The 10,919-nt window shown below is 46.3% G+C and overlaps 1 protein-coding gene and 1 long non-coding RNA gene across 2 annotated transcripts; one reads left to right on the forward strand and one right to left on the reverse strand.

Annotated features, from left to right (window-relative positions):
- Positions 1-1,525: 1,525 nt before the first annotated feature.
- LOC122388202 (putative GPI-anchor transamidase) lies at positions 1,526-6,712 on the reverse strand. The gene is made up of 8 exons (XM_043379078.1): positions 6,468-6,712; positions 5,474-5,613; positions 5,104-5,239; positions 4,276-4,484; positions 3,831-3,948; positions 3,378-3,488; positions 2,967-3,151; positions 1,526-2,449 (listed from the first exon to the last, which is right to left on the reverse strand). The coding sequence occupies exons 1-8, from the start codon at positions 6,528-6,530 to the stop codon at positions 2,380-2,382; spliced, it is 1,032 nt and encodes a 343-aa protein (XP_043235013.1). The 5' UTR covers positions 6,531-6,712; the 3' UTR covers positions 1,526-2,379.
- Positions 6,713-8,056: 1,344 nt separating this feature from the next.
- On the forward strand, positions 8,057-10,777 carry LOC122388217. The gene is made up of 2 exons (XR_006257754.1): positions 8,057-8,226; positions 9,443-10,777. It is a non-coding gene; the product is annotated as an uncharacterized LOC122388217 (long non-coding RNA).
- Positions 10,778-10,919: the final 142 nt, after the last annotated feature.

Consider the following 10,919-nt stretch of genomic DNA (forward strand, 5'->3'; position numbering starts at 1 on the left):
GAGCGACAGCGAGATCTCGAGAATAAAGCAAGATAGCGACAAGCGGTAAATGGTAAAGGGTACACACGGATAAGGTCTATAATTTTTACTGAGGTCATTTTCAGGTCAGGTCAAAGATGACGTCACAGGAGCTAAAAGGAAGTCAAAATGCGGCACTATACATATATATGAAGTTTTTCTCAAATAACTTTCAAGGTATCCCAGCTAGGAACAAACTAATAGCACCATCGTGATCCTCTCGTCGATCCGCATCGAAACATATGGATGTTGACCTCGAAAGGTCGAAAGGTCAAAAGTTGACCTTAGATCACGTGACCTAAGGTAAACCTTTGACCTTTCGACCTTTCGAGGTCAACAAACATATGTTTCGATGCGGATCGACGAGAGAATCACGATGGTGCTATTAGTTTGTTCCTAGCTGGGATACCTTGAAAGTTATTCGAGAAAAACTTCATATATATGTATAGTGCCGCTATTTTGACTTCCTTTTAGCTCCTGTGACGTCATCTTTGACCTGACCTGAAAATGACCTCAGTAAAAATGATAGACCTTATCCGTGTGTACCCTTTACCGTTTACCGCTTGTCGCTATCTTGCTTTATTCTCGAGATCTCGCTGTCGCTCCCGCTCGTAATAATGGACAGGTCATAAAAATGACCTTACCTGAAGTCAACTCAGGGCGATAACCACTTTTTTTATTATCGCATATGAATGACAATTGATAAGGCTTTAATCGTGATCAGACAAAATTGCAACTTTCAGTGGGGAAAATATCAACGTCACTCTTCGAGAAATAGGACAAAAGGTCACGTGATCAAAATTTTCAAAAATTGAAAATCCGAGATAGCTTAAATGTTTGTTGGTTGATTGTGAGTTGAACCATATAAAGTTTTTATCGTAAAAAGCCAATAGTTTCTGAGTTATAGGCCGCCAAACATAGGGCTGCAGCGCGAACTCCAAGAATTGCCCGAGGCTATATCTCGGAAACCGTTGTTCGAAGAAAAAAATCCTTGCCACAGCTGGCTTCCCCGCCCATCACAACCCATTAGACCAATTCTAAGCAAAAAATAAAATATGAGGGTGCAGGGCACTTGTCGATTTGTCGTGGAACGCCCCACATGTAGACCACAGGCCCCGGCCAATACACTTACCGGCGGTACTTGACACAGAAAGCGACGGTCAAAAAGTGCTAATGAATCACTCAACATGCCAGAGATGAACGAGTGAACGTCAAAGCCGTAGAGCAGGTTACTTTGCATCTCGCAATGACCCGCGGGATCGGAAGGGAATTCGAAAAATAACCTATGATGTTCAGAATGAACTTGGAGCGAGCCAGCGAATAGCTCCACTTCATCCGGCAGCTTAGATTCAGGAAACTTCGGTTACCTGATCAGTGCAACCCAGTGTAATCACCCAGCAAGAGCGGACGGTCGCAAATGGCGGAACCACGAAATAATAGGACATTATTACACCAAACCAAGGTTGATCAAAGCACGGGTTTCAAATCAAAATTAAATACTTCAAGATTTCCCATCAGCACCGAGCAAGTGCGATCTATTATTCCACACCGACTAGAAGACCAGAGCATATGACAGACAGGACATACACGTACGAACAATATGGTGGATTACAGTGCGGGTCGGTGCTCGCCTATGAAGTCTTTCAGCAAAGACAATGACTCGGACAACGCCATAATAAGAGCGTGAGTGGTGAAAATGCAATATGGCAATACAAATGAAACTAAAGTAGGATTTACAGCGACATCTGACATGATTGATTATCCATAAATGATTACGAACATTTGGGCACAATTTGAATGAGAACACCAGCTAGAAATTCACCCAAGATGGTCTCCACCCCTCCGCTACTGCCCAGTCTGGGCAGCACCAAACTATCAGTGAGCACAAACCATTGATCGACTTCGAGTGAACACGGCCGTATCACAGTAGCTGACACTTGGTCTGACTGTATCGCAGTGTGGCACTGTACAGCGAAGAAACGGCCATGCCTGGGGACTGGGAGGTGTCCATGGCATCCGACGGACGGGCGAGAGGTGTGTTACGCCGGGCCGGTACTGCAGTCCCCAGACACCGGTCCTCCACTGACCACCTTTGTCCCGGCCCTCCCGGCCTGGTCCTTAGGCCACTTTAGCGCGGGACAAGGCGCCAACCCTGACCACGGAGCTCCCTTTCCGCTGGACAGTGGACACTCCAAGTCACCGTCAGTGTCGTACCCTCACGGGTCCCCATCATGGGGTCTCAGAGCGGCTGGGTCGCCTAGAATCCGGCGAAGTCTCAGGCTCCGGACCCTACCTGTGCCACCCCGGCTCCAGTCTGTCCCGCTGTGGCCACCGTTCCCTGAGCTGGGACCGGCACAACACTCACGACATGACGGGAAACTGGGCCACGTATCGGTACGACCCGGCAGGTGCCGGAGCTGCCGTCTCCACCCTGAAACGGAGCAGTTGCAGCAGGTCAGAGCAGTGGTGACGAATGGGCATAAGACGTCACGTAACAACGTGTAAATTAAAAATTAAACTTAACTTTCCAAATTAAAAATTAAATTAAAATTAAATTAAAAATTAATTTTAAAAAATTAATTTTAATTAAAATTTATAAAAAATAATTTAATTACATAATATAAATTTTAATTAATTTAATTAAAATTTATAAAAAATTAAAATTAAAATAAAATTATTAAATTAAAATTAAACTTTTCAACGCCTCCAGCTGTTACATAATACCAGACCGCGGGCGAAATTATATGCATGCGACTATCTCACAATATTACGTCGTTAATGCTAATAAATACCCTAATTTCTACAATCAACCGGTAAATATGATGGATATTTTGGTCTGTTAGCTGCACTCCCCTACGGCACACATACATCTACTATATGTAGATATGCATATCTCCCCGGAATTCCCCCTCCCCCTTCCTCTCTGCGGCCACACTGCCGCCACTGACCGGGTTCCGACTGTTACCGGCGTCTCCGTGTCACCGTCTCCCAGGTCCACCAGCCGATCGGTACGCTCCACGTGACGGACGGAGCCGAAAAACTCTGTGACGCGCACATCGGCCGGGTTCCGCGGAAACAGGTCACTGCGGACGCCCACCGTAGAGACGCACTGGTGCCGCGGGCATACCCGCAGCTGGGGAAACGGAACGGTCAGATCACGTCAGTCAGGCACCGAAACTGGGGAAGCTCAGGACGGGAGACAGTCACAACTTTGCAATGGGAGTTACGTAAACATGCTAAGGTGTAATATCAAGAGATAGTTATCAAAAGATAGCACGACTCTAAGTCAAGGCATACTAAACCGAGCGTTCAGACAGCAGATTACCTGTCCATTGGACTGTCAACAGTGATGCACTTACGAAGTCGGCCATGGACTTTTTGCTGTCCTTTCTCAGTTTTTCCATGAAGTCGAGGGCGTGGTAGGTGTATTTGTCGATGACATACACGCCCAAAGAGGAGTCCAGGTGGTGCTGTCGCGGAGAGCGGGGCGACGGGCGTCAGTCAAGTCGCCACTGTTCAATACATACCGTGACTACAGTTACAAGACGCATCAGCCACGAGACGACAACGCCTGACCAATAACCCAGCTGGAGTCGCCAACATGGAGACTGGAGAGTCATGGCACCGAACAACAGTAGGGGAGCTTTTGAGGACACATCTGTTATAACTTATAAGTCCAGGGATCTAGTGTCATCAGGTGATCGCTATCATAGCTCCAATAGAGAGTAGAGACGTTTCCATCAAGTATGCGCTGGACGTCGAGTTAGAGATCACGGGAGAGAGGAAGGGGAGAGGGGTCTCCGCAGTCTCACCGAGAGCGAGTCCTCGCCGACCTGGCTGCTGGCCACCGCCAGGATGTTGGGAGAGTAAAACTTTTCGTACATCGACGCCGCCTGACACGTGTCAATCATGAAAAATATGTTGTTGTACCTGCGGAAAAGATAACAACTATGACGCCCATTCATTATTGTCTGAGAGAGAAGCATGATACGATAAAAAAAATCCGGTGAAATGCAAACGTTTCTTTTTTTCAGATAACTTTTATCTTTCCTCTTGCAACATTGATAAGATATCGAGCTGGTCGGTGGATGTCACAACACCAGTGACATCTGCAGCCTGACGTGCACCACAACCAAACCTGCCCTTCCACCCGCCAGATCGCTCTTCTAACATGTCACACCTCCCCTCTGAATTCTGAGCTGCTGCCGCATCTGTCAACGTCCTGTCACTAAGCCGTGCCACCATTCCCCAGCTGACCTGCGCTGCTGCCACATTTGCTCGAAGGCGTCGGCCAGCTCTGTGCTGGTGATCTCCTCGGCGTCCTGGAACTTGAGGAAGCCGTCGCCGCCGTGGCCCGTCATGTAGATGAGCACGTTGCTGCGGTCGTCGGTGAGCAGTCGCTTGGTGGGCGGCGTGGAGGGCTCCAGACGGCCGGTCAGCAGCCGCACCAGCCGCTCCACCGTCACCTGGGGATGGAGACGTGACGGTCGCATACTCAGTCTGTGACGGCCGGACGCGCGGTTCGTGAATCGTGACGGCCAGTGACACACGGTCAGTGCCTCCTGTGACACACCGTCAGTGCAGACCCCGACCGGTCACTTATTGATCAGGCAGTGCACCAGCACACCATCAACGTAGTGAATGGCCAACATGCGCAGTTCAGCTTCCGAGTCTCGCAGCACACAAAGTATATTGACGACACTCGAGTCTCGCAGCACACAAAGTATATTGACGACACTCGAGTCTCGCAGCACACAAAGTATATTGACGACACTATCAAAAACCCCATAGTTCAGTTAATAATTTTAACGAGAGTGTGCGTGTTCAGGCATTTTCGATTGACAGATCCGCGTCCCATCTCCTTTTCGCGCGTTCGTTGTGCTCCGTGGCACAACAGTTGGCCGTGATTCAGCCTTTCGCGAGGCGCTCCGTACTTTCGTAACATCGCAGCCGCCTGGACAGGTCCGTAATGTTCGACAAAATAGCAGAGAGGCAGTGAGCGAGCCGTCACCCCAGCCTCACCCCTCGCTGCAGGGAGCGAGCCGCCACCTCGCCCGTCGCTCCGCGAAGCCGAGCGTCACCCACCTCGTCGCCGCGGTAGTCGACCTCGACGTCGCTGCCGTACACGTTGATGTGCTGGTTGGCGTTGTTAAAGACCGTGGCCGGCCGCGGGTTCCGCGGGTTGCAGGCCATGTCGTCGGCCAACATCAGGATAATGTGACTGAGGCAGACAGACGTAAATAATCAGTCCATGAAAACAGAAACACATCAGTAATATACCAACTCCCCTGTCAAATCAACATATCATGGCCCAGCTTTACTGTCAAAGCAGACATCACAAAGCTCACAGAACTGCTCACCATCTCATTGGCTAAAACTGAGCAGCACTGCTCAAATGAGTGTATCAAGTGTAACTGATCATCATAGATAACATTACAATATGACTGTCTGCTACCTGTCTGGGATTCCCAGTTTCTTGACACTTCTGTAGACAGACAGGACGTTGGCCACATGGCGGTAGTTGAACCAAAACCGGGAGGCATCAACCAGCACAGCCCAGTTGTTGGTGTGGTTTGTGAAAAACCCAGCTGGTATCTGAGAACAGAAATGTGTCAGACTATCAGACTCTCTCAATGCAATTGATTGAAGTCACCACAGCTACCACACTGAATAACAATTGGGTCAAGCTATCACTCTAATATAGGTTAACATGTATCTTTAAAAAAATAGTACAAAACATATATTATATCATTAATACAGTGAAGACAGTGTTAAGAAGGGGATGTTGGGTCCAGAATCCAATAGAAGCATCTGCACTTTCCTAGCTTCTGAGCTAGAACATTTTCTATCAGTAGATCTCTACTTCTCTACTGTGAGTGCGATGGGACACACAGGAGCCTTCATCGTACACAGTTATTTGAGGCCCATTAAACTAAGAACTGCTTAAGTTGATCATACAGATAAATGGTTTACTTTGATACAAAATAAAAGTAATTGACTATGGGGCCATGTACAAGGCTTTAGTATGCACCTACCTATAGGTAGTGGGTATACCCACTAAGTAGGCACACATATTAATTATAATAAAAAGGACCCACTTTTGCATCTGATTGCAAGAATAACAGAATTGACCAATTTCACATTTGTCATTGTAGGGGCTCAGTCATTTTCTTTTGAACTTTTCATTGCAATATTTGTGAGAAATGATAATGGGCTTTAATATCTATTTTATTCTTAAACTAGGTACATCTTTGGATAGTTTAGACCCATTCAGCTCCACCTTTTGTGCTATTTTTGCTGGTTCCAAAGATGTCACAAGTATGAAGCATCTAAAATTTATAGAAAATACATCAATATGTGTAGGTATACCAAAGTCAATAATATCACAATATTAATTATTTCTCCCACTATTACAAAAATATTTCAATTTCAATTTGTCATTAACTTACTTCACTACAATCAGCATGATTCAGAAGCAATGTAATGCACAGAGGAAATACAAATAGTTTCATGACTTGGGCTTGAAACGAGGAACATCAAATGAAAACAAGTCTTTCTATATTTGAAGGTTCCTAGTGACTTTGGTGACTGTCACGCTTTGCATAAAATTTCTGAAATTTTCTAAGCATTTGAGTAAGTACGCCCCTATCGTGTGCACTCGCGACTCATGGCTGCCTTATATTTATTTTGAAGCAGCTGCGTCAGAAATGAAACAATAGCTATAACCACTATAACACTGCAAAATCTTGAAGACAACTGCCGTCAGGAATGTAAAAGGCGATTATTTATTAAGCTTTTATTTATCTTTTAAAACGATAGATTATGATATATAAATATTTCCTAAAATATATTCAATGATTTATTAATAAAATGACAACTGTCAGGGAAGAACAGTGAAAGTTGAGTTGCAAACTAGCAACTTTTTACGTCATTTGGTCTTTTCACTCACGCTGTCAACAAAAACACTGCCAGAAGAGCAAATTCACTCGCAGGCACGGTATATAGAATACTAGGTAACACCGGTTTGTCCGCTCAACACAGGGCCAATGGTGATCACTTTCTTCAGCTGACGTCTGTGACCTTGAGCTGACCTAGGATGATAAACAGCTGACAATTTAGGCCATTTGGAACTCACTTGACAGTTGAAGAGCGTGATTTAAAATATAAATGTTTGTCAGATACTGACAAAAGATATTATTCACCAGTCATTTTTTAAGCACATTCTGTCATAAATTAGCTGACTCCCTCTGGTCTTCCACACGGCAGAAAATTCAAGTGCAAATTCTGCAGTCTTGAAGTGAACCAAACGCTATGATACACATGGTCGTTTCTCTCAGAGCACAACGGGAACTGCGAGAAAACAAGAGAGAGTCGGACTCTACAAATGAATGAGTTTGGAAGAAAAATAGCTGTATTTTTTTCCTGTAAAAATGTTGACTTTGAAAACATTGGCCATCAACTTGAAAATTGCCCCCAAATCTGAAAATGTGTGAATCGACAAAACAGGCAATCTTGCTGTTTTTACCCAAGTTTGCTCATGATTGAGAGAGATTCGATGCGAAAATGCACTGATATATACTTCTGAAAGCGAGGTCTCGATCAGTGTATTAATTTTGATTTTTAACTTAACGCTTGTCCCACTTTTCCTCCCAAGAAAATATTGTTGTCAATTTTTCAATAATCCTTTTATGCGTCATTGCTTTAAAAATAAGGAGAGTCGGACCGTAATTCTTTCAAAATGACTGATCGTGCTCAATATCTATCGGAATATATCAACAGATTGGCCAAACTCATTGGCTAAATATGTTTAAATTGCATTTTTCTTACTTTCTGCAGATTTTCCTGCAAAATTTTACTGTAGTTTAAGCTGCGTTTCCTGCAGATTGTGTTCACAGACCAATGGGAGACAAGTATTTCTTCATCAACAGGTTCGTTCGCCATCAATTGGTCTAGCGGGTGTTTTTCGCATGCGCAGCTTATGTCACAGCTGCGTAAGAACACGTTCGCTTAAATCATTGTGGATATTGTGGCGGCGTGATTATCGTCATTAACTAGTTACTTGATATGAGATTTTAATGGGGAGTGGTGTAATGCCCGCACGATTGTTGACTTTCATTGTAATTGCCTGAGCTGGTTCCTGGGCCGCCTCAGATAGCAGGATGGTGTGTCGGGTGTGTCAAGTATCTTGACCTGACACTTGACAGGAAGGTGGGTACCCTGACCCCTAGCTCAATATTAATCTCAGATGAAGCCCGTATATATGTCTTAGAGCTTGTTTAAGTTTTAATCTCACCTACATATAACCTAACATAATCTGAAATCAAATAACCAGACATGCTAGAAGCCTAATTTTGGTCAAATGCAGATGAGCAGAAAAATATTGTTTTTTTACGATATTCCATGCCTACCTATGTCTTGACGAGGGTTTGTTGGTTACTGTGTAGATAAACTATGGTGAAGATAATAAACATCATCTACCTTAGCCTAACCTTGCGTGCTAACCTACACTACAACTTTTGGTAAATGCTCAGAAAGAGTGCGATTCACTTTTCAGGCATACATTTTGTACATTCTTACGCGCTATTCGACATCCTGAATCCAGATAGGTATGATGATGCAAATACAAAACAAAAATCAAACCTTACCTAACCCCATGTTGCATATTCATATCAACTGTAAATCAGATATTTTTGTGAACAAATATGCATCTTTCATCCTTTCAGCATACATACGACCTACTAAACAGCCTAGGTATCAACCTACCATTCATACTTTATCTACACATAGATGCATATTGATATGTGGGGTATGTTTTGTTCAGTAGGTTATAGTAGGTCGGGTGCCTACATGCTATCATTTGTCATGCGACATGCTTCGCTTTCAGGTGGTGTCTTGTGGGCTTTATAGTGGGCTTTGTGGCCCTCTCTAAGTGCAAGGGTTAAGTGTTGATGCACATAATGTAATGTGTTTTTTTCCATGGGCGGAGGAACCTCACGAAAGTGGGGGGGGGGGGGCAGAGAACTTCAATGTCACTTTGTGGGAACCCCAATACCCCTATGAACAAATTCTTTGCAGTTTTGTGCTCATCTCACCTTGTCGAACCATTTCTCACTCTTAGTGTTGACTTTAAATGAAAAATATTTTACTTTAAAAATTAGCTTAGCTGAAAAGTGCCCCCCCCCCCGCTCCTACGCCTATGTTTTTTTCCTTAATGGCACAAATCATCCAGATTCATATGAGAAGGGTAGGTAGCTAGCTACAAAACCAATGCCTCAATTGTTTATTGTTTTCTTACAATAAGTCCCTCCTCTGCCAATCGCACTAAACTATCTACTGTCACAATGCAGTGTGCGTCATGATTTCTCAACTCTGTGCATACAATATGTTTCCATTTGTCAATCACACATTGTTTTTTTTTTTACAGGCTGTCCGGTTATGACTGAGGCCGGCATCTCACCTGTCCTGGCTACGCCAAATCGCTGTGGATGCCGGATGCCGAGGACCGGAGAGCCAACCGCTTTGAGGCGTGAGCTCTGTGGCGTGACTCGAGTGATCACCAGGTTCTGACGGCTACGGCGCCGTCGACCTGGTTGAATAGCTGGGGCCTGAACGAGGGTGACCTCAGTACGGTGGCCAATCGGTTACGTCCGAGGGGCGCTCGAACACGCTGCCGTCGCGTGGCTGCCGGCGGCCGCCCCCTCGCATGTGGATCTCCTGGAGCGAGGACTGTGAGAGGCGGCCGCATCATCACCTGTGTCCGCGCTCAACACCGTGCCACGCACTAATGGCGGAAGCCCGACTTTCTCCGATGGAGGAGAGAAGCTGGACGCTGGCTGCCAGGCTGCTGGGGAGGGCGCTGGGTCTGCCATCAGGGGACCCCCTGCGCGCGACCGCCGAGGCCTCGGCACCGGCGCGCCTGTCTTCGGTCCGAGGCTGGAGATTGCGAGGCCGCCAGGCCTGGGCGAGAGCGAGAATCCCACCGTGGCAACAGACGACTGGCGTCACCTTCCGGTTGGACGTGTGCCCGATCCGGGCTGGGGCCACGGCGGCGGAAAGGGAAAGCGTGGCTACGCTGCACCTCGCGTCCCTGCCCCTGTGTGCTGTCGGGTTTTGGACGGACGGATCTGCGGAGGGCGGAGTCTTCAGGCGCTGGGTGGGAGCCGTGCTGGTCTGGCTGGACGAAGAGGCCGAGGAACTGCGGGCCCCGGCCGGAGAGCTGTGCTATGGCTACCGCGCGGAGATGATGGCGCTGGTGACCGGTCCGGAGACCCTACTCGGAAGAGACAGAGACCAGGACTTGCGTTCCGTACCTATCTGCTAACTGTGCGGTGGTGCTGGTGTAGTGCAGCATTTTTGGATGGATAGCTACATTTCACGATTAACTAGCTGTTACGTTTCAGTGCAGGTGGCGTGACGAACAATGTGGTATCTGTTGGCCACTTCTGCGGCCGCTGCTCCTACTCGAAGGCGGGCGCGCTGTTTGGCTGGGCCGGCAGGATGTTCCCATTATGTGTCGAGGACAAATCGTGTATATTCATGTTCTTTTAATGCACAGATGTCTGTTGTATATTTGTCTGAAGTTTTATTTTAAGTTGACGGTTGCGTAGGGCAGATTCATCTTCTCTCTTTCATTTTTGTTGCCACTTTAGCGTTCATGTTTGTTATGTGTCCTGGTCCGGCTTGGTTGTCATCGTTATTCGTGATGTATTTTATTTTACGAACATGCTGGTGATCAATGCAATACACTTTTGGTTAATAATGCTGCTTTAGCTCTGATCTTTTTTATTTAGGCCTCAATCCAACGGGCTCTGGTTGTCCCATTTACAGGAGGGCTCCTCCTCCCGGCCCTTTGTGGTATGTCTTGATTGTACGACTGCGATAGTGATTTTTCCTCACCAAAA

The sequence above is a fragment of the Amphibalanus amphitrite genome, unplaced genomic scaffold, assembly GCF_019059575.1.
Source record: "Amphibalanus amphitrite isolate SeventyFive unplaced genomic scaffold, NRLGWU_Aamphi_draft 000018F_arrow, whole genome shotgun sequence".
Lineage (NCBI taxonomy): Eukaryota > Metazoa > Arthropoda > Thecostraca > Balanomorpha > Balanidae > Amphibalanus > Amphibalanus amphitrite.